The following is a 24,226-nucleotide window of genomic DNA, read 5'->3' on the forward strand; positions in this document are numbered from 1 at the left end:
CCTCTGAACTGTGTTCAGAAGTGCATACTTGATGGGCACTCCTGAGGCATGCTGCCTTGAGAAATGGGGCTCTAGAACCTTTGTCTCTCAAGGTTCCATGTGGCCTTTCTGTAGGTGATCTGAGCAAGTTGGTCACTAGCTGGGAAGGCAGACTCATCAGTGATGGACTACTGCAAAAGAGGAAAGAGGCCAGAGTGAACTGCATCCAACTGAGTTGCACTGAGGTTAACAGGGGATTTGGGGGGCAGTAGGAGGACAGTCTACAGGAGCATCACAACGTTTGGGTAGTGAGAAGAGCTTAGGAAGGGGTTGGATGATGGGAATCACATCTGAGTTTGCTAACTGGCACCTGCCAGAATTAGGTTTCTCCCCCTCCCAGATCCCAAAGCCAGAAGCTAGGCGGAAAGCTCAGCCTGACAGGAACCAATAGTCAATTGTTCTGACAGCATTTGGGTTCTGACAGCATTTGGGTTCTCTCAGGTAAGGGCTGAGGGCCATCCTAGGAATGTGGCCTTGGGCCACTTAACCTCTGCTAGTGTTATGTTTAAGTCTTTATAGGCCAAGGTTGATGACACTCAGTGAAGAAATAGCCTGATCAGGGTCTGGACCAGGTGGGACTCTGTCTTGACGCCACCTGGAGAAACAGGCTTAAATGAAAGACCCAGAGCACTAGGGAGTACTAGGGAGCACTAGGGAGCACTAGGGAGCACTAGGGAGCACTGGGGAGCACTGGGGCACCTTCAGCTTTGTCTGAACTAGGATTGTGTTGCACTGATGAGCATTGGGGTGGGGTGCTCCCTTTGCAACCTCACCATCCCTGTGCTTCCTCTCCTGTGGGCTTCCCCCTCGGCCTCTTTCCGGTGCTCTGGAACTCTTTTCTCACCAACCTGCACTCTAGGGAAAGACCTCGTGGCAGTCACTTACCCCTTGAGGGTAATGAACGTCTAATGTATTTACATTGTAAGCTGCATCAATGACTGTGGAATGAAAATTTTGTTCCCTTGTGTGAGGGGAGGGGGTTGAGGGGAGAAGGCTGTGGAGACTTGTCCTCATGTTGGGGAAACTCCCTCAGTGAATACTACAGGCCAAGAACTTGGCAGGGGCGGGGGCGGGAGGTGGCGCTCGAATTTCCACTGACTTGCTACATGCAAGTTATTTATGCTTCTCACCAGTGTTCTCTTTCTGAATGATGGGGATGCCATTGGAATTATTAGCATTGTGCGTGTTATAGCACCCACATGCTTGTAGCCAGGGCTCAGTATTCCCCTCCAGTCCAAGGTGGTGTATAACTGACAGTCCCTGACCTTAGGGAACCCCCAGTCATGTCAGCTAACAGACACCCTCCCTTGTCCTTACTCTTCCTCATCCTGGAACTCTGACAGCCCCGGAGAAACAATGGCGCTGTCCTCTGTGCCTGGGCAGGCATTTGAGGGCTCTCAGGTTTTATAAACTTAGGTTTTCTCTGAGCAGTTTCAGAGCCTTGAGCTCCACACACTCAGCTGCGTCCGTGTTTCATCAACAACTGCAAAAGAGGCACTTAGTATATGGGAAAGCAGAAACCAGGGATTGAGTGGACAATTTTCTAAATGTGGACTGTGGGTACCAGACAAGGTTAGTTGTCACCCTCTAAAGCATTACTGAGAAAAACTCAAGAGGCTGCAAGAGTTCCCAGAGGCGATCTGCTAATCCCTTTTAATGTTAAAATTACCCTGTTTGTGTTAACATTTCCACACAAACGAAAGCAGTTCAAACCCAGAGAGATCAGCTCCACATACAAACGGACTGTGTGAGCCCTCATTCCTGTTGCCTACAGGCAAAGACGTTGCTATGTCAAAGAGCCAAGCAAGTGAATATAGATAGCTAATGGACAGGGAATAATGTTCCTTGGGTCCAAGAGTAAAGGAAGGATTAGGTGCAGAACCACCAAGTCCAGAGAGGTTGTCTGCAAACTCTCTTACCCTGTAGGAGGGGGATGAGAAGGAAGTGATGCAGAAATGCACACAATGCTGTATTGCTTCAAACCAAGCCGAAGGAAAGCAGTAACTGTTCCCAGGCTCACAGACACTTCTCTGTTCCTCATCTTTAAGTACTTAACAGACTTCAAAGTCCTTGCCAACTCTGCCTGCTATTTGCTTCTGTCTCTGACATTGGAAGTGAGTCGGATTAGAAAGGAGGGGTTGGTGTCCTTGGCAGGAAAAAACCACCTAGGTAGGCTGGCCCCCAGGTTCCTGATTGTGGAGATGAGCTTGGTCACATCTTTTTTTTTTTTTTTTTTTTTTTTTAAAATTTATTTATTTATTATATGTAAGTACACTGTAGCTGTCTTCAGACACTCCAGAAGAGGGCGCCAGATCTCGTTACGGATGGTTGTTAGCCACCATGTGGTTGCTGGGATTTGAACTCTGGACCTTTGGAAGAGCAGTCGGGTGCTCTTACCCACTGAGCCATCTCACCAGCCCGACATCTTTCTCCTAAGGAGCTGAAGGCCCCAGCTGAGGGGAGATTTTTTACACCAGTACTCAGAGAGACAGAGGTGGAGGCTTGAGTAGTATCTCTGCACACTGCTGTTCACACACCCTTCCTGGGGTTTTCTTCCAGATCAACAGGCTGGTGATTGGGCACGACAGCACGGGCATGCATGCAGGCTGGTTCCTGGGCAGCGTCCAGATCCGTGTGCCCCGCCAAGGCAAGCAGTACACCTTCCCGGCTAACCGGTGGCTGGATAAGAACCAGGCTGATGGGCGTCTGGAGGTGGAGCTTTATCCCAGCGAGGTGGTGGAGATCCAGAAATGTATGGAAGAGGCAGGGTGGGTGGGAGGTGCTTCGGCTCTGGGTGGGGCTTCGGCTCTGGGTGGGGCTTCGGCTCTGGGTGGGGCTTCGGCAGTGCCAGGTTAGGCTTTGGCGTGGAGCGTGGTTCCCTGTCTAATGGGGGAGGGGGAGGGAGAGGGTGATGGAATCAGAGGAAGGAGGGGTTGCAGGGAGGTTCCCCCAGCCAGTCCTACTGTGGACTCTGTGAAGACAGCTGTTAACAAAAACAGGCCAAAGCCTTGTCCTTGTGAGAGAGGAACAGACTGCCTAGTAGAGAAGGGGAAACTCGAGAATGGAGCAGGTAGCTGTATGGCAAGCAGATAGGTTAACACAGGCCTGTGTCCCTGTGAGTAGGTTTTTGTGAGGAGCTGAAAGTCAGGAGGACTTGTTTCAGAAGTCCTCCAGTGTCTATATGAGTCCTCCCTCATGGTAGGCCAGAGGCTTCTAAAGGTTTAGAGGTGGGAGAAGATGGTGGACCGGCTCATTTTCCTGTGGCCACTGTATGCCCACCTCTCTCCTGAGAGCGGCTGCTCACAGCTCTCTTGCCACAGCCTTCCTCTTCCACAGGAATTCTCTTCAAGAGCAACTCGAAGCTGAGGTGGCTCTCCCTCAGTCAGAATGTGCTGTGCTTGCTGAAAAAATATAGCCACCTGTGTCAGGATCCCCAACACTTACTAAAACGCTAGGTTTGGTGGTAGGTACCTGCCGCTCCAGTGGGTCAGGGAGACAGGAGGTAAGAGGATTCTTGGAGCTCACTGGCCAGGTAGTCAACTAGCTAAGTTGATAAGCTAAAGGTTTGGAGAAAGACCAAGTCTTGAAAAACCAAAGTGGAGATTCGTAGAGGATGGCACTCCATGTACACGCACACATGGGTGCACATGTGCGCATGCGTGTGGACACATATACACACACACACACACACAGACAGGCACACACACATATACGCACACACTCACCAGACAGGCACACCCTCACAGACATGTACACAAACACACACACACACACAGATGCATACATACAGAGACACAGAGACAGACAGACAGACAGACTGACTGACTGACAGACTGACAGACACACACACACAGAACACAGAGACAGGCACGCACAAATACACACTCACAGACTGGCACACAAACACACACAGACAGAGAGATACTCACAGACAGGCACACAAAAACACACAGACACTCACAGACAGGCACACAAACACACGCACACAAACAGAAACAGACAACACATACACACATGAGACACACACACTCACAGGCACACAAACAGGCAGACAGACACTCACAGACACGCACACAGACACACACACACACAAACATACACACACACATAGGACTTCTTTTACCTGAAAAGAAATCCTGATCCTGTCCTAGAGTAGTCACATCCATAGACAACATGGTGCCAGTCTTTTAGGGAGACACACATACTCTGTGTGCAGTACCCTCCATTGCTATCTACCAATACCATGTTTCCACCACCCTCTAATATTTTGAGAAATATCCTTTCGAAATACGCATGTTTTTTTCTAATCAGGGCATGTGTTGGTATCGTCTGGAAGGTGCTTCTATTTAAATGAGCACTGTCATTCCAGCCTCTTGTCCTTTATTTAATGAAGGAAAATAAATACAGCTTTTGATTCTTCCTGCCCTGTGGTATCTTACCAGCATCAGTGACTTTATAATTTAATTTATTTTTTGACCCTATAATGTGCTATCAGTATTATGCTATGGTGGTGTATAGGATTATAGACTACATAATATAAATGAACATAAGCTTACAGTTTTACAGTAATTGGCTTTCAGTTCTATACGCTGAGAAGTTCAGTCCCAGTGTTCTCATATCTGGTGAGAGCCTTCTGGATACATTCTAACATGGTAGATAGGAACAGAAAAAACACCGAGGGCACTCTCGACCTCAGACAGAATGGCTGAGCCCTTATGGCAGGATCACTTCTTCAAGCTTCTTAAAGCTTACAATAGCAATTAGATTCCAATACAGAGGGAATAAACACTCCAACTCTAGCATGCAGTCAGACAATAGAGAGTACCAGCTGGTGCACGAAGTCCCTTCGTTCCTGGTCTCTGAGAACACATGTGCTGTAATGGATGTCTAGATACAACAGTCTGATTGCATAGGTCCGCCAGTTTCTCAACCTACTCAATTCCTCTAAGCCTAAGCTTGTCCATCAGCAAAACATCGGCTCCTTGTGTTGGGAGGGTCCGATAAGATGATACCAGGGAGGGATCGGGCATGGGGGATGGGCTTAGGAAGCACATGTGGGAAAGGCTGGGGAAGTGCTTGCTGCTATCCTTCCTGTTATCACTAACTTCCCCATCTCTCCCTTGTCCACCAGTGGTCCACTACGAGATTGAGATTTGGACGGGGGATGTGGGTGGCGCTGGCACCACTTCCCGAGTCTTCGTGCAGATCTACGGGGAAGAAGGCAAGACCGAAGTCCTCTTCCTCTGCAGCCGTTCCAAAGTGTTTGATCGGGGGTCCAAGGACATTTTCCAGGTGTGTGGGAGGTAGGCAATGCAGGTGCCAACAGAGAACGAGCAGTCGCTAAGGTGGCACGGTGCGTCCACTGGACAATAGGCTGCCTCCTCCCAGCCTGGGAGATGCCTCCTGGAGGATGGATGGAACTAAAATTGCCTTGTGCTCCCGAGGGACTCTTGGAAGCGATGAGCAGACTGTAGAGTTTTGAACTGGAAAAGAGAAAGCATGGGTGTTTGTCCCTGTTCCACCATGTGCCCTTGAATGGTAACGTCTTTCTTGGACCTGAGTTTTAGGGCCTGAAATGTCTAGAAGCCCTTCCTTGTCTCACACTTGAATTAGCTGGTGATCTTTAAGGGAAAGTGCTGTCTCATCCACACCCCAAGCCAGCCAATCAATTCACTTGGAAGTGGGGTGTGTTCTCTGAGGCACCTTTCTCTTGGAAGTTCAGTCAGTGATTGCAATGCACTTGAGTCCGCAGTGACTACTTCTTATTCCACCAGCGATGGCACCAGGGCTGGCTGGGTCTCTCTGCTTACTCCTTGTCTATGGCTCTGATGCTGAACGTCTCCCAGGCTAATGATCAGTCCATATTTCGCAGTCAGGCCCCTGAGAGGTGGCAGGGTCTGCTAGTGCATTTTTAAATGTCTTTGGGCTTCTTCTGTTCACATTGCAAGTGTTTAGCTAAGAGGGAAAGATGATGTAAACGTGAGTTCGTTGTGGTTAAGGGAGGAGGATGCAGAGGCCACGAGCTTATGCTGGACATGAAAGCATGCATATGTATATAGGTGTACAAGCCCATATGTGTGCATCTGCAGACATGTGTGTAGAGGAAACATGATCACGCTGAGTACTCCATGTGTGCCTTTGTACCATAAACACCTTGGTATTATTCAGTGGAGAGCCGTTTCTGGTACTCAGGAAAGGTGCCAGCTGACTTGGGCCCCAGATGGGGGGGGGGGTCACAAATGTCTGGAACATTACAGGTACAGGGTCTTCACTGGGTCATGTGTCCTCATACACTACTGGCAGGCCCACACTGATGTACTCAACCTTTTAGGGCCTCATTAGCTTCCTCATCAGTGTAACCCAGCTTCATAGTCACTGCCTGCCTGGCATTGCTGTCCCCATAGCAATAAAAGAGTCAGTGTCAGATGTGCAACTGGGAAACTGTGAGCGCTCATAGAAACATAATTGAACAGTGCACAGTTCCCATCCCCTAAGCAACAAAGAAAGCAAAAGTCTGCTTTACTTAGGCCCTGGGCACCATCTTGCTTGATGGCTTCCTTATGAAGGCAGGTTAGCTCCATGGTGGTTTCCTGAATACGAGGCTGGGGGAGCTTTGTTCTCATCAAGGTCAGGAACAACAGTGCAGGACACTGAGTAGCTAGAGCACAGCCTTGGGCCTCAGATGCTTGGCACTCAGGTGGGATAACTGGTGGGACTGGAACTTTGAAAAGAGTCTAATGTGAAGACAGGTTCAATATCAAGGTCACAGGAGAGTCAGACAGAGAGGATTTCAGGTTAGGCTCCCCACAAAGTCTGAGCCTCAACCCCCTCTTCCTGAGGACGTGGGACTCATGACACCATGACGCTGTGAGGCTGAAGAGCCACCGTGCACTAGGCCTGTGGGAAAACACTCATAATGGTGGTCTTTGTCCTTAAAGGGAACTCATAGCTCATTAGTTTCTCATCACTGTGACAAAATAATTGGAAAAAACAAATCAACTTAGGGACAAACGGGTTTATTTCAGCTCATGTTTACTGATAGCGTCCATTATAGCAAGGTAGAAGAGTGAGGTGGCTGGTCACATGGTATCTACAGTGTCGAAGTAGAGAGCAGCAGGGAATGAGGCCAGGCGGTAAAACCTGAGGTCCATGGCTAGCAACTCAGTCTCTTCGTGGTTTCACAAGACAGTGCCACCAGCTGGAGCCTGGGGGTTCAGAGCAAGAGCCCTTGGGGAACATTTTGTAGTCAAACCACAACACAGCTCTAGATCCCCAGGATGGCAGGATAGGACCAGATCCAGCCAAGTCCAGCCCTTTGGAGCTCAAGAGTCTGGTAAACCCAGGAGACCAGGAAGGATGGAGACCTCTGAGGAAATGGGTGACAATTTTGTTTATTTGTTACATAAAAAAGGAAACATTTCTTTACTTATTGGCAAAATGATATCTTTCCTAATAGTGGATACATTTGTAAAGAGAACACAGGAAGATACTGTCTGATATTTCTGTTTGGTTGGGTTTTTTGTTTGTTTGTTTGTTTGTTTTTCAAGACAGGGTTTCTTTATGTAGCCCTGGCTGCCAAGGAATTCACTTTGTAGACCAGGCTGGCCTTGAACTCCCAGAGATCTTCCTGCTTCTGCCTCCGGAGTGCTGGGATTTAAGGTGTGGGCCACCACTGCCTGGCTCTGTCTGTGTGTTTTTAAGGTAATAATGAGGCCTGAGACTATGAGCAAGTTGGGGTTGGGGGTAAGAAGACACTCCCTGTACAACGAGGGAGCTGTGTGAGCAATGAGTAAGGGCAAAAGACAAAGCACGGAGGTTGACTCCATCAAAGTTAGAAGGAAGTATTTTCCTTAACCCCGGGGAAGAGCTGGGCATAGTGGGAGACCTCTCTATACAGCAGCTCAGCACTGGCTTCATGGGGGAGGCGGGGAGGATGGCAGGAGCCATGTCAGCTGCTGCCTGCACTTTGCACAGCTGGAAGCCGTGGACGTGGGTGAGATCTACAAGATCCGACTGGGACACACAGGCGAGGGCTTCGGGCCCAGCTGGTTTGTGGACACAGTGTGGCTGCGGCACCTGGTGGTGCAGGAGGAGAACCTGACCCCGGAGGAGGAGGCCAGGAAGAAGAAGGAGAAGGACAAGCTGCGGCAGCTGCTGAAGAAGGAGAGGCTGAAGGCTAAGCTGCAGAGAAAGAAGAAGAAAAAGAAGAAAGGCAGCGATGAGGAGGAGGAGGGGGATGAGGAAGAAGAGTCCTCCTCAGAGGAGTCCTCATCTGAGGAAGAAGAAGAGGAGGAGTCAGAGGAGGAGGAGGAGGAAGAGGAGTATGGGCCAGGGATGCAGGAGGTGATTGTGCAGTACAAGTTCGACGTTAACCGCTGGCTGGCCCGGGGCAAGGAAGACAATGAACTTGTTGTGGAATTGGTTCCGGCTGGCCAGTCTGGTCCTGAACGTAAGCCTGGAAAAAAAAAACCCAAGGGGCTATATTTCCCCTTAAAGGGACTGGGAGGTGGGGCAGGGTGATTCAATGTCCCTTAGGTAGAGACTGAGTAGGTGGGACCCCAGTGTGGTTCATAAATAGCTTTCCTGACCTGCACCCGGAAAGTGACCATTGTCCCCATCTGTTTGGAGCTAAGCCTTTTAAGGGGAACACCATTGGCTTTGGGAGGAGCTCTCACACACCTTGTTGAAGCCAGATGTGGGGGTAAGGCGGGAGGCCCGTTGGCTCTCGATTTCATAGCAAAGACAAGTCTTGCGTGGGAGGAGGGAAGGCTGCCGTGGAGCAGCTGTAGAGCCTCCTGACTTCCAGAACCCACCTGGGTCCAAGGGCCAGGCCCACAGCTCTGTCCCATGTTCTCAATGCTGTATCTTTCTGTGTCTCCAGCCAACACCTATGAGGTCCAAGTGATCACAGGGAACGTGCCCAAGGCTGGCACCGATGCCAACGTCTACCTGACCATCTACGGTGAAGAGTATGGGGACACAGGGGAGCGGCCCCTGAAGAAATCAGACAAGTCCAACAAGTTTGAGCAGGGCCAGGTAGAGTGAGAGCTCTCTGGCTCTTGGGTGGGGGAGAGCCAGAGGTGGGACATTTTGCCCGAATCCACCTCGGCCAGCATCGTGTTTGCTGTGTCTAATAAAGTGCTATGTTCAGTCTGGTGAGGTCTGTCTGCAGCTACTGTTCTGTAAGCACTGCCATTTTGCAGAGTAATGTTAAAACTACAAGCAGATTTTTGCAAGGGAATCCCATAGGCTAACTGGTCTTTAAGTTCATCCAGAGAATATTGTATTTAGACATCAAGTGAGCTGAGAAGGTTTTAAAACTAGTTTTCTTTATACTTGTGTGTATAGGTGTTTTGCCTGTGTGTATGTCTGTGCACCAAATCCATGCAGTCCCTACAAAGGTCAGAAGAGGGCTTTAGATTCCCTGGGACTGGAGTTATAGACACTGTAAATGACCGTGTGAGAGCTAGGAGTCAATTTTAGTCTTCTAGAAGATGGGCAAATGTTCTTAACTGCGGAGCCATTTCTCCAGCCCCAGAGTTTGAGGCCAGCATTGACTATAAAGTGAGACTCTGTCTCACAAAACAAAGAGATGGCACTTTGGGAGGTTTGGTGGACAGACACGACTCAATTTGGACAGTACAGTTTAGCTGTGTGCCAGGGACAGCAAGATTCTTGGCATAACCTTGAAAGAGTTGAAAGATCAACAAGTTTGATCATTGCACGATGCTAAGAGAGCATGTCTTTGTTATTATGTATCCACATTGAACTAGTTAGAGGTGAAGGATCATAGTATCTTCCAGCTACTTTAAACTGATCCAGAAAAAATAAAGTAAGAACGAAAGAGAGAGAGAGACAGAGACGGAGAGAGACAGAGAGAGAAAGACAGAGAAAGAAAGACAGAAAGAGAAAGAGAGAGAAAGACAGAGAGAGAAAGAAAGAGAAAGACAGAGACACAGAGAAGGGGGAAGGAGAGAGAGGGAGAGAGAGAGAGAGAGAGAGAGAGAGAGAGAGAGAGAGAGAGAGAGAGAGAGAGAGAGNAGAGAGAGAGAGAGAGAGAGAGAGAAAGAAGAAGAGAAGGAGGAGGAGGTGGAGGAGGAGGAGGAATCCAGCTAACATTGCATGTAGGGTAGCATCTAAGAGAAGGCAGAGAAGGCAGGCCATGATCATATCTATTTCTGAAGGTTTTCTGCAGGTTTAAAGTCTTTCAAAATGAAGAGTTTTTCAACAGTGTATCCAGGAGGCACCATTCACACACCGAGTCTCTGTTCTGTCTTCTTCCTCTGATGCGATGGTGATATCCCCAGACTGTGTATGGCTCACACTCCACTCCTCTTCCACCTAAGGGAAGAGCAGAGCCAAATCCTTCCTGTCAGCCTGCTTGCATTTACTCAGGCCTGTTCACAGCAGGTGCTCAACACAAAGTCCTGTATACACTGAGAACAAGGGTCTCATTGGGCTCCTCCCCACACATACATACTCATCACAAATGTGAAGCCCAGTGGGGGTGGGGGTGGTGGCACACACCTTTAATCCCAGCAATCAGGAGGCAAAGATAGGTGGATCTCGATCTGTGAGTTCAAGGCCAACCTGGTCTACAGAGCTAGTTCTAGGGACAGCCAGGAATACGCAACAATAACAACAAAAACAACCAATGGGAAATCAGCTCACTCGTCTTCTCCTGTGCCTCTCTCGAGGTCCCTGTCTTTGTCCTTTCACTACTTTCTTTGATACACCGCAAGTGAGAAGGTGCGTTCATAGGCCCCAGGTTATAATGCAAAAGCTGGGCACAGTAGTATACATCAGTATACATCAGTAATCTTAGCATTTAGGGGGTAGAGACAGGAGGACACATGCAAGACTAATCTAAGCTACATGCAGATCTCAAAAAAAAAAAAAAAAAACAAAACAAAAAAAACCAGAAGTATGGTGCAAACACCAGACGGAGGAGCCGAATTCTCCACGCCCCAGCTCTGGCTGCTCTGGGTTCTGTGGTCTTCCTCTGAGTGCTTGAGAGACTAGAGCTGAAGGCAAGGACATGTGTTGCCTGTCTGAGCCATAATTTCTCTATTCCTAGACAGATACCTTCACCATCTATGCCATTGACCTGGGGGCTCTTACCAAGATTCGGATTCGCCATGATAACACGGGCAACAGGCCAGGCTGGTTCCTGGACAGAGTAGACATCACCGACATGAATAACGAGACCACGTGAGTGGGATTTGAGGGAAGGAAGAGTCAGAGATATGACTTGGTGATAGACTTGTCCTGGAGAGAGGACTAGGTATTCGGAAGTGATGTCTGAGGGTGGGGGTGGGTTGGCTGAGGCCAGGATGAGTTTGACCATAGAGGAGTCTGTGGGAGCCTTGCATCTCTTCCCTCCCTCCCAGAAGCTCCTGCCCTGTCAAATAAAGTCGTCTAGAACACCCACTTCAGCATCTCATTTCACCTACCACTCTCCATGGAGAAATCAACCTAGAGTACTTAGACTTAGTGTTCTGAGGGCCAGAGAGCAGAAATGTTTTCTTAAAGGGCCACACAGAAAACATCTCCAGTTCTGAACAGCATCTGGCCTCTGGAGAAGGCACCGTACTAGGAAAGAACAAATGTAGCTTTAACTGAATGTCCTGTCGCACACTTTAATCCCAGCACTTGGAAGGCAGACACAGACCGATGTCAGTGAGTTCAGGGTCAGCCTGGTCTACATAGTGAGTTCCAGGCCAGCCTGAGCTACATAGTGAGACCCCGTTTCACAAGAAAACTAACAGAAACAGCAGCTTTGAATGACACTGAAATGGGGAGCAGCGTGCTAGTCGAACTTCCTTTGTGGACAATGAAATTTGAGTTTCATGCCCCAAAATGCTACTGTTCTTTCGACTTCTTCTCAACCACTTGATGAAAATCTCTGGTTAACTTGATGTATGTAAGTGGATGGTGGGCAGGACTGGTACCTGTTGGAGACTCAGAGCCACCCTCTGACCTAGCCTGGGAAGAGGGTATTTGGTCTTCCCCATAGATGAAGAAGCCCTTGCCCTAGAATCAGCTGGTGTCAGAGCCAGACCTGACATCCAGACCACTGATGTGTGCTGCGTTGTGTTCCTACCACTAGGTCACACCGCCTCTTGGATGAGGGGCTTCTCCATGTGGAGTTGAGTGGCGTAGAGGAAAGCATGCCAGCTCTGGAATGGTATCAGGTCTGCCAAGGGTCTGACAGTCTATGAGATTTAGTCAGCACTTAATAGATACATATTTGTTCTATAAATTTCTTGGGCTGCAGCCTGTTGTGTCTTGGATCACACATCCTCTTGTGCTAAGCTCCATACAGGAGAGGGATAACTGATCCTAGTTCCCCCCAGACCCTACCTGGTCACTGGAAGAGGACCTGAAGCACACCTCACAGACAGCTCTGTATTCTGGTTGCCAAAACGGTCTTGTGATGAGACACAGGGTCCTGACCCGGGTGGATCCTCTGCCAAACTCGGGCTGTCATTTCCTCTTCTAACAAATTGGCTTAGTGACGCCACCCTACTTAGGCAAAGGGCAAGGTTTTTCAGCTGGGCAAGGCCAGTGTGCTGCCGAGAGAGAGAGAGAGAGAGAGAGAGAGAGAGAGAGAGAGAGAGAGAGAGAGAGAGAGACACAGGTTGGAAGGAGTCAGGACCCAGCTTCCCCTCCTGTTCCGTCCCATTAGCTTCTCTCATCTGTTGATTTGACATTTCAGGTCCAGCCCAACAATTTAAAAATTACCGTAGCTTTGTGATCTATTTGAATATCTGTCAGCACTTGTCCTATTTCATGGTCCTTTAAAACTATTAACTACCTTTACCTTTTTTTTTTTTCAAATCAAGACATTAAGTGATTTTTTAAAAAAATCTACTCCTGAGAGTTTGATTATTCTGCCATTAAATGAGTGTGTGGAGAACGGTATATTTAGAAATTAAAGTGCCACCCCCCCAGGTACTTTCCCTCTCTTGTCCAACTGTTCCTTTCTGCATTTCAATAATTTGCAACAATTTTCTCCTCTGATAGGCTACAGGAATCTGGTTAAGTCTCTGTCCAGGCAGCGTGTCCTTCTGTCGCTCTTGTAAAGGAAGTTCTCTCCTTGGTCCTTTGTTTGTCCTTCCTTTCCTTCCTCATCTCTCTGTCCTTCCTGTCCCTCTCTCTCTCTCTCTCTCTCTCTCTCTCTATATATATATATATATATATATATATATATATATATATATATATATATATATATATATATATATATATATGTGTGTGTGTGTGTGTCTCACTGGTCTGTGCTGAGTTAACAAGATGCTCTCTTCCGTAACGAGCTGGCTTCAACAGCCTTCACGCTGACACTGAGCACAACTTACTCTTGGAGAACACAGAGAAATTCACAGAAGTCCAGAAGACAGAATCAGCACAGCAGATCTCCTGGCGAGGCACTGCTGGCCCCAAGGGGCCCCAAGGTCTTCCCTGTGAACTCTCAGCCTTTACAGGGTGGGGGTGGGGAATGCCCAGTGATCAGAAGGTCAGAGAACGTTGACCTTATTCCTCCCCGGTATGGTAGCAACCTCCCTTCCAACTGGTTTTCCTGGACCCCTCTCTATCTCACACCTACCCCCAGTCTGCTAGCAGAATGTGGTGACTCTTGGCTCAGAAGAGCATGAGTCTGAGTCTGTGGTGACATGCCACCACTTCATCCCTCTGGCCACAACCTCCTGATTCACCCAGACTGAAATTCTTCAGGCCTCTGCTCCAAAACCATATAGAGGTTCCTGTCTTCTATAGGATGGATAGCATGTCCTACCTGGCTTATATAGTCTCTCCATCTTCTCTCCTAGTTCTCGATCCTAACCCGAGACTGTTCTGCCCCCACCTCTGCTTTGCTCAGCTCTTGTTATTCCTGGAGCCTTTACATTAGTGATTCTCCCTTCTTGGCATCCCCCACCCCACCCCCGAGCTCCCTCTCCCTGTGTTTAGGCAGGTCTCTGTCTAGCTGTCAAGGCCTCACGGATACCTGGCATGTCCTCTGTGTTCTTGTCTCTGGATCCCTTTTTATCTGATCTACGTAGTTGTTATCATTTTCCCACAGTGACACACGTAAGAAGTGACCTCCTCGTGGTTACAACTGTGGCTTTGGTTTCTCAGTATCTAGAAGAGAGCTAGGCCGAGAGATAGCTAAGTTCAGACTTCTGAGCTCTAGACTGGGGTTATTGCCAGCAGCAGCAGCAGCATCCATTATTTATACAAAATAAAGTGAGAAATACCATCTATATTCATTTCCTTATTTATTTGGGGGGCATTCACTGTCTATCAAGCTATATACTTAGCCTTAATTTGCTTTTAATTTGAAGCAGAGTCTCACTAAGTTACCTAAGCTGGCCTTGAACTTCTGATCTTCCTAGCTCAGCCTCTCTTGTAGCTGGGATGACAGGTTTTGTTCCATCAGTCCTTGCTAGCTATTTACACTTAATGCTTGACTGTGCAATCTTCTCAGTCAATTTTTACTTTCAAGTAAGGTGTGTGTGTGTGTTGTGTGTTGTGTGTTGTGTGTTGTGTGTTTTAAACAGGTCCCAAGCTTCGATTGCAAGTGAACGTCCTACCCACTCAGCCTGGAGCTCTTTCCTGCCCCACTCTGGTCTAAGCTGTGTGGTGTGCCTGCTTGCCCCTCTCCTTTATTCCTTACAAGTTCCTGCCTGTTACATCTTCTGGGTCCAGAGACCTGTTTGAGCTGGATATAATTACTCCTGTGGGAGCATGGAAGGGTCACTAGGTACAGTCCCCCTGGACTTCCATGTGTGATCACCGGCCCCAGGGGAGGAGGGATAAACATCCAACCCTGGCCTAGCTCCAGCTCAGATCTGCTTCTGCCTGTTGGAAGCAGGTTCCAAGGGGATACGTGCTGGCTGGTGCCGCAGCTGTGAGAGAGCGGTGGCCTTCAGCATCCTGCTGCAGGTGTCTCAGGGACAATGGAGCTGCGCAAAGCCATTCACTCCTCAGTGCTGCGTGTTCTCAGCGGGCGCTTGTGGGAGGGATGAATCTTCCTTCCTGGTTTCTACCCCCACCCCTTTACCTCCTAGGCTCTTTCTTTCTGAGTATCTCTGTCTCTGCCTCTATCCTCACCCTAGTTGGCTCTCATTGTCTCTGCCACAACCCACCTCTCTCCCTCGCCCTACCTCTCTCTCCCATAATTTAGAACTGCAGCCTATTATTCTTGAGCTATTTGACTGAGTTAAAGTGTAACCACCTGACTCACAACCTAAGAAGCAGTGCACATTTGCCCACCAAAGCACTACTCTCATGGCTGTCTACTCCAAGTCACCACAGCCCAGTGCCTCTTGCCCTCCCAGTCTATCGTTATAAAATGGCCTTCCTTGCCTGTTGAGTGTGGGGCTGACGTCACACCCTCTGGTCAGCTTCTCTAACGTTTGGAGGTGCTGAGGACATGGACAACAAGAAGAGACACTTTGCCAGAATACTGTCTACCACAGAACTGGATTAGTTTACAAATGGCATTTTCACATCAGGGCAAGGAGCAGAGATGCAGACGGGCAGCAATGGCCCCCAGCTTGCAGAGGAGCTGTGTCTCAGACCCTTGGAGCTTAGATGCTGGTGTACAGCCTTCAGGAGCATAGCTGAGGAAAAGAAAGAGAAGGGAAGAAAACGCAAGAGCAACAGTGGCTGAATTAGAAAATTCCTACAGAGAACAGAGCCTTAGCCCCACGAGCATGTTCCAGATGTCAGAGGGGAGTCACACAAAAACACAAACCATTGTATGTGCAAAATTCAAGTGTGACTGGAAGTCCTGGCTCTCCACTGACTAAATCTGGTGATCCTAGAGAAGAATTCGTTCAAGATCATACAAAGATTAGCTGAGCCGTCCTCAGGAGATAGAGAGTTGACTGTAGACATGAGTCCTTAGTAACCCGTCTCCTCTCTCCCGGTCCATCTCCCTCTCCATCCCCCACCCCCTCATGCTGGGTACCGCTTTTCCATTGAGAAGTCTTCATGGACATCCTCTCCCTTGATGGCTAGGATGTCATTTTCTGCTCCCTAGACACACTCTGCATCTGCCATAAGCATGACACACTCTGCATCTGCCATAAGCATGACACACTCTGCATCTGCCATAAGCATGCCTGGTCTATGCCGTCAAAGTTCACAGATTCCATGCATGGTTGTAGAGTGCCTTCCCTGTGCAGGACTGTGCCAGAGAAGCTGGACTCAGACTGCCCAAGAAGGGTGTGGTAACTGCCGCATAAGCTCCTCTCTATATTTTCCACCCAGTGTATCACAGACTGGGAGTGTCTCTGGGTTTAGTATTTATCAACATGTGGGTATAATTTTTAGACCAGGCAGAATGGGGGCACAATGCCGTGTGGGGCAGGCAGGTAGGGGAGTCGCAGCCCCTGGGGGGCCCTCACTCTCAGCCTGTTTCAGCTCTCTTATGAGGTCTTTCCAAAGAGATATGCCAATCTTCCTTACCCTACTTCGCAGGTACTACTTCCCATGCCAGCGCTGGTTAGCAGTTGAGGAGGATGATGGCCAGCTGTCCAGGGAGCTGCTGCCAGTGGACGAGTCCTACGTGCTACCCAGTGAAGATGAGGAGGGCGGGGGGCAGGGTGACAATAACCCCCTTGACAACCTGGCTCTGGAACAAAAAGGTTTCTTATATTAGAGATGATTCTGTCCATTATCTCATTTTTCCTTCTTCTCCTTCCTCCTCTACCTCCTCTTCCACCTCCTCTTTCTTTTCCCCCTCTTCCTCTGTCTTCTCTTCTTCCTGCCCCTCTTCCTCCTCCTCTTCTTCCTCCTCTTCTCCTCCCCTCCCCTCCCCCTCTTCCTCATCTTCTTCTTCCTCCTCCTCTTCTTCCACCTCCTCCTCCTCTCCCTCTTCCTCCTCCTCGTTCCTCCCATCTCCCTTTCCCTTTCCTTCCTCTGAACTCTTCCCCCTTCCCTACTTATGGGCTCTGGGCACCTCCTCCTCGATACTGTAGCTGCCCTGCCCTCTCCTCCCTTCATGGAGAGATTGTAGAGGTTGGGGATGAGGGTGGGGCATGTTCCTCATCTCACCTACGACTTGGAATAAAGAGGTCCATCCACAGCTATGAATTGAGCTATTCAGAAACAGAATGATTGACCTAGCTCTGGCTTATCTTTTGTCCTCCCTCCAGGAACATTTTTAGGCTCCCAAGGCATATTTCTAAGGGGAAAAAATAGCAATATCTGGCAAGAGACCCATGATACCTATCTTCATTCCATGAAGCCCCACCCAGGCTGGAGAGGTCTAAGTAGAGCTCCTGGCGGTGGACTTCTGACACCCAGCCCTACCTTATGTTTCCTTGACCATGTGCTACCTCTGTAGACCAACAGGGCTTCCTGTAGGAACCAGGGCAGGGTCATTTCTCCATTGAGGAGTTTCTAGAGCTAACAGCACCCCAAGGAAAGCAATGTGCAGAACTGACCATGTGAAGACATATTTGTTGCTAACCACAGGGCTCACAAGTATAGGACTGATGCAGGGGAGGAACTGGAGTGACAGGGCCACAGTGGTAGGACCAAGTAGCCTGTCCTTCCTCTTCTTGGATCCCCCAGGTAACCTACAGCTCCCCTCTCTGTCCTCTCCTCCGGGCAGATAAATCTACCACATTTTCCGTGACCATAAAGACTGGGGACAAGAAGAATGCAGGCACAGATGCCAATGTCTTCATCACGCTCTTTGGCACGCAAGATAACAACGGTAAGAGAGAAGCACCCTGGTGGACTTAGCGGAAGGTGACCCCGAGTCTATAAACTCTATTCCACACCTCTCTCACCGACGAACACAGTATTGGGCCCCAGGAGACAAAGGCAGTTCCTCTGTTGATAGCCTGCTCTTGTAGCCCTTGCCCTATCTTACCTCAGTAATCTCTTGGAAGGAAAGACTAGTTCAAGTTCACTAAAGCTCAGCCCTGGGGTTCCAGAGTCCCACCTATAAAGTCTTCAGAGAGTGTCTCAGTCACTCCAGCGGCTGCGCAGGACCTCAGGGAAGGTGGCACCTTCAATTTACTGTTGTCTCCTCCCACCCAATCCTCTCCCAGCCACTATGACCAAGTCTACAGAGGAGACAATCCTTCAATTGATCTTCATGCATTAGCTCAAAGCCCTCTGCCAGGCACCACTAAGGAATGAGCAAACCCTTGTCCCTGGCTGTGAGCTGTGTTAATGCAGAGCATGGTTCTACAGCCTGTCTGACTGGTTCAAATCTCCATTCCAGGCTGTGTCAGGAGAGCATGTTGCCTATCCGTTCTGTGCCTTAGTTTCCCCCATTTTGTAAGACAGAGATAAAGCTTTATGTGTCTTCCAGGGCTCTAAGTTTTATGACACAGAACACTTAAAATTTGGAGGTCAAAGTGGCAATCAATAAATATCAATTGTCACTATTAGTTAGTAGGTTAAATAAAGCAAGTGGCGTATAATGAATGATGGCTCCTGAGTCATGTTCAAGGGAAGTAAGGGGCTCTGACCTCTGCCCTTATGTCCCCCTGGGCTTTCTGTTGTTAGACCTGGTATTGAACACTCAGCATGGGAGTCTCATTCAAACCCCACAGTAGCTCTGCAGAGAAAGTGCCAGGTCACCTCTTTCTGACTGAGGAAATCAAGTCATAGACATTAAGCAGTTTTTCAGCAAAGTCTGTCTCTCTGAATGCTTATGTGAGAAGGTTTTCTGCTGGAGGGACTGGACTGAAATTTCTGCTGAAGTGAAGGGACTTCAAGGCAGGATGATACCAAGAAAGTGGGAGGGAATGGCAAAGACTGAGTCCACCTCAGATTTCAGGCTGACACCCCAGCCAGCCCCAAATTCCATGTCTGGGATAGCCAGTCAGGGCACTTGAAGCTCTCTCGTTGTAAGTCCAGGCTAGTGTCCAGAATATTTGCATGTCACATCCCCAAGGGGATTGCTGATGGTCCGTGAGTGTGGAGTAGGTGACTCTGTCACTAGCTCTATCCTCATGCAGAGAACTGCACAAGAATCCACATTGGCTGGAAACCCTGCTGATGTCTCCTGGATGAGCACAGAGGAAACTTTCCTTTAGATACAGACTAGGAATTGCAAGCATACATGAGAGAGTTTTTTAAATATCAATAAAAGAATAGTTAGACATACACAGCACATACATTTCATATACATGTACCATACAAATACACACCACCCCTACACACATACCACATATACATACACACACATACATCACATACCATACACATGCACACATATATGCATACATACCAACATATAATACACATACATGTACCACATACATACACACATACCACGCACACCCACATCACATACCATACATATACATACACACATACATGCATATACACCACATAAATGTACCATACATATACACACCACACCTACACACATACCACACACACACATATCATACACTACACAATTACACATACCACATCCACTACACATACTTTTACCACACATATATATATACTACACTTCTAAGCATATCACACACACATAAATCACATACCATACACATACACACACAAAGCTCATACACATACATACATACGCACCACACACATGTCACACATACATACCACACACACATACCACACATACATACATGCATACACACCGCACAAACATACCACATACCACATGCATATACCACACACACACACACACACACACACACACACACACCACTCTGAGGGAGGTGCAGCACCTTTGATGGTTTGGTGGGAGTTCCGAAGGTTGGTCATTATTAGGAAGAAGAAAGGAGGGCCGTGAGAGCAGTTTGGGACAGTCTAAGAGCCAGTCAGTCATGATGGGCTTATCTGGTTGGCAGGAATGACCCTGCTGAAGTCCTCCAAAACCAACAGTGACAAATTTGAAAGGGACAGCATTGAAATCTTCACTGTGGAGACGCTGGATCTGGGAGACCTTTGGAAAGTTAGGATCGGCCATGACAACACAGGTCTGGTTTCCCTCCCTTCTGTTCCCTACTAGAGCTACAGAGCCCATGGCCCAATCACTTGTGCACTGCATGCTTTCCATGATGACACAGCTTCTGAACTTCACCTGCCCAGGCGAGCCCTGGCTGCCACAGGTTCTGGGCTTGTTGATCTTCACTGGGAGTTGCACACAGGTGATGTTGGAAGTCTTTCTCCAGATCCTGAGATCAATGGATCTCTAACCTGATGGCGCATTGACGTCATTCAGAGTGGGAGGGGATATTAGGACATGAATTAGATCCACCCCAGTGTCTTTGATTCAGGGGTTCTGAGAGTGTGCTTATCTTTCAAGTCCCTTGGCCGTATACAATTGCTAGCCTAGGGACCCCCCCAGTTTAGGGACCAATGAGCCAGCCACACCTTCATAGAACCCACTGACAAAGCAGCCAGACAAAGGAGGTGTCCATATTTTTTTCCACAGTAAAGTGGGACTCTTTGCTGTTCCTCAGACATCTGTTTCTTAGCTTGAGGAAGAAACCATATCCTAGAAGCAGCACTGTTGGAACTGTAGAACAAGGGTCTCTTCCTGGTCTTCATTTCCTTCCCTAAACTGAACGCTTGTTGCTTCAGCTCTTGTCCATCACAAATAGAACCAGGAAATGTGAGCATCCTCTCCAAGGCACCATGGTGGGATGAGAATGTCTTCGTGGACACAGGCTTTCTGTGCATCCCTGGGCTCCTTGTCTGGAGCTTGCTCCACCCCCACAGTATCCTTGCTTCTCTTGATCAGACTTGCCTGCCCTCCTGTTACCTCCTCTCAGTGCTTCTCCAAGACCAGCAGTGGCAGGAGCCACCTCCTGCTGCTGCTCTTTTGCCGATGCTGGTCCAGCCTGGAGTGGGATGCAGTTTTAGCCTTGTGCACATCTTAATAAGTGTTGTCTTGACAACACTGTCAGTGAAGGGTGCCACGAGACTGGTGGAGCTCTGGGAGCTGGAGGAGGGGAGGGAACTGGGAGTTTCTGAGCTCATTCCCAGGAAGCCGTATCTGTACATGCTCTCAGTGGGCTCTGTCTCTCTCTCTCCATCTGCAGGCAAGGCCCCAGGCTGGTTTGTAGACTGGGTAGAGGTGGATGCCCCATCTCTTGGGAAGTGCATGACCTTTCCCTGTGGCCGCTGGCTGGCAAAGAATGAGGACGACGGCAGCATCGTCAGGGATCTCTTCCACGCAGAGCTTCAGACAAGGCTTTACACACCATGTAGGAACCCTCATGGAAAGGCACCTGGGGCACCCCATAACCTGCTGTCCTAACTCAGCCCCAGATCCTTCTCCACCGTTGACACGGGGCCAAGCCCACCTTGGAGATTCTGTTCAACTCTCTTGTTCCTCCCTCAAATGTCCTGAGCTTGGGGTGTGTGTGTGTGTGTGTGTGTGTGTGTGTGTGTGTGAGAGAGAGAGAGAGAGAGAGAGAGAGAGAGAGAGAGAGAGAGAGAAAGAGAGAGAGAGACAGAGAGACAGAGAGACAGAGAGACAGAGACAGAGAGAGAATATTGTGGGCCTAGCCTTGGACCCCCAGAAGGATAATACTAGATGTATTCCAAACTCTACACAATGCTTACTGATGAGAATTATATAGTCTGGCCTCTCTGGGACTCAGTTTTCTCATCTATAAAATAGAGCCAGTGATGCGGAGTGGCTAACATTAAACCTGTGGTCACAAGGAGTGATAACCCACCCTGTCACAATCCTCTTTACCTTCTACCATGCCAGAGAAATTTCTGCTCCGGGATTTTCTGCTGTTGGGGGTCAGGGGAGAACTTGAGGGTAAATACTCCCTTCCCGGGAAGGTGGGTAATCCCTGTCATGAAAATGTTCACACCTGATGTTCTTGTGCGCGTAAGTCCTGCTACGTGCTAACACTCAAACTGAAATCAGCTGAACTGTGAAAAATCTGTCAGAATTTGCTGAAATCTGAAACCCACACAAAACAGTCAATTTATTTTTCTAGCTAAATAATGAACGCTACTAAAAAATTTTTTTTTTCCTGAACTGCTCAGAATTGAACAGTTTGGATGATCAGTCAAAGTTAGAACCAAGAGGTCATCAGTGTATTTTCTGGTCCAGAAACTAAACTGAAAGGATCTTTCCTCTAGTCAAGGCTTGGACCTAGCCCTTGTCCCAGGAACTGCCCAAAGTGCAGGTCAGACTGAACCAACACTCACCACTTACAGGAGGATCGACTGAGTCCTGCGTGCAGGACACCCATTCCCCTTCCTGCACCTAAACAGACCATGTTTTGTATCTCACCAGTTTGAGACTTTGCATAGTCTGACTGAGTCCACAGTGTCTCCCTGTATATTTGGGAATTGGTTCCAGGATCCTTACAGGCAACAACAGATGCTCAGGTCTTTTATATGAAATGGCAAATCATCCTAACATAGCCGGTGAATCTTAGACTTGCATTCGCTTTTTTTTTTTAAAAAAATGAGTGTGGGGTGGGGAAAGAACTGAAAAGCCCTAGCAAAGAGGAAGGGACCAGATCAAACCCACTTCTGGAGAGTCTCTGGGAGGAGGGAACCCACAGACAAGGAGCTCTGGGGCACCAAGAAGCCACATTCCCAGAGACAATAGAAAACAGCTCTCCAGCTGTTTCAGTCTGGGGTCTAGAAAAGTGTCCATGAACTACCTCACCCTGTGGCTTGTGGGTAGGCAGAAGTAATTTCCTCCAGTTGATCCCAGAAGTAGACTATGTAGTTCTGGAGTCAGACTAAGTTTGAGCTCAGGTTCCACCATGTGACTCAGGACAAGTCACTTCCCTCTGCAGCTTGCGGCTTTCTCCTCTGGTGAAATGGGCACCATACCTCTTCATTGGCACCCTGGGGGTTATAGTGCTGCCCAGGGTATAGTACTCAGTCTGGCACATGACAAGTTCCCAGTGGGTGAGATCGGCACCACCGCCGGCATGGATATGTCCGTACTTCTTCAGGGAATCCTTTCTAGAACACTGGAGAGAGTTCCTCATTTGGAGAAGGTTGGGGTCCCCTAAGAGCAGGCAGCTCTTAAAATGGATGGCCCCCTTTGAGATCCAAGAGCACAAAATAAGGCGTATTTGCTTGTGGACTCCTTTGGGGTTTTAACTTCTTTCCTTCCTTCCTTCCTTCCTTCCTTCCTTCCTTCCTTCCTTCCTTCCTTCCTTCCTTCCTTCCTTCCTTCCTTCCTCTTCTCCTTCCTTCTCTCCTGTTCTTTAGTAATGTACATGATATATTATGTGTATGGTGTGGTGTATGTACTTGATAGTGTAAGGAGTGTGTACACATATGTGGCTGCATGTTAAGTTCAGACAATGTTGGGTGTCTCCTCAATTGCTTTGTACCTCTTATTTTTCAAGATCGAGTTTCTCACTAAGCCTGAAGCTCTCATTAATTTTAGGGATCCACCCATCTCTGTTTTAGCCCCCAATGCTGGGGTTACAGGCATGTGACACAGTGCCTAGCTTTTTATGTGGGTCCTGGGAATCCAAATTCAGATCCTCATCCTTGCTTGCATGACAGACACCATATTAACTAAGCCCTCTTCCCAATCTCTCTCTCTCTCTCTCTCTCTCTCTCTCTCTCTCTCTCTCTCTCTCTCCAGCAACCCATAATGAGAATATTTATTCATATACATGTATGCCAAATGTCACAAAAGTTACTTCACTCTGTGTGGTACGCAGTCTTCGTCTCTGTTCAGAATACTGCTGACTGCTTACTAACCTTTTATAACCTGTTAATGAACCCAGTAGTTGGCACCGTTGTTTTAGATGAACAGTTTCAAACCTTGGTGTAAGGTGTGAATTAGACCCACCCTACAGACAGTCCCAAGAGAAACTGAGGAATTTTTAATAGTCCCTCAGAGAGCTCCTGGAGAGAAGACTCGAATGGAGACACGTAGGTCTCTTGTCATGGGGCAGCTGCACTAGGAAGTTGCTTGCCAACAGCTCTGATGTGCCAACTCTCCTTAAAGGGTAGACAGTCCTGTAGCTACTGAATAGACCCTAGAGAACCCCTCTCCTCTTCCTCCTCCTCCTCCTTCTCCTCTTTCTTCCTCCTCCTCCTCCTTCTCCTCTTTCTTCCTCCTCCTCCTCCTCCTCCTCCTTCTTCTTCTTTCTTCTTCTTCTTCTTCTTTCTTCTTCTTCTTCTTCTTCTTCTTCTTCTTCTTCTTCTTCTTCTTCTTCTTCTTCTTCTTCTTCTTCTTCTTCTT

General features: G+C 48.4%; 1 protein-coding gene across 2 annotated transcripts in view; it reads left to right on the top strand.

Moving 5' to 3' along the window:
- Positions 1 to 24,226, top strand: part of Loxhd1 (lipoxygenase homology domains 1) — a 101,273-nt gene that overhangs the window by 24,325 nt on the left and 52,722 nt on the right. Inside the window, exons 9-17 of one of the 2 annotated variants that reach the window (XM_021150699.1) lie at positions 2,599 to 2,791; positions 5,171 to 5,331; positions 8,014 to 8,488; positions 8,921 to 9,075; positions 11,117 to 11,250; positions 16,525 to 16,691; positions 17,663 to 17,767; positions 19,884 to 20,012; positions 21,081 to 21,245. In XM_021150699.1, coding sequence (XP_021006358.1) covers positions 2,599 to 2,791; positions 5,171 to 5,331; positions 8,014 to 8,488; positions 8,921 to 9,075; positions 11,117 to 11,250; positions 16,525 to 16,691; positions 17,663 to 17,767; positions 19,884 to 20,012; positions 21,081 to 21,245 — 1,684 coding nt within the window. Of the gene's footprint in view, positions 1 to 2,598; positions 2,792 to 5,170; positions 5,332 to 8,013; positions 8,489 to 8,920; positions 9,076 to 11,116; positions 11,251 to 16,523; positions 16,692 to 17,662; positions 17,768 to 19,883; positions 20,013 to 21,080; positions 21,246 to 24,226 lie in introns of those variants that run through there. The other variant, XM_021150700.1, reaches the window with a different exon arrangement.

Source organism: Mus caroli, chromosome 18, assembly GCF_900094665.2.
Source record: "Mus caroli chromosome 18, CAROLI_EIJ_v1.1, whole genome shotgun sequence".
NCBI lineage: Eukaryota > Metazoa > Chordata > Mammalia > Rodentia > Muridae > Mus > Mus caroli.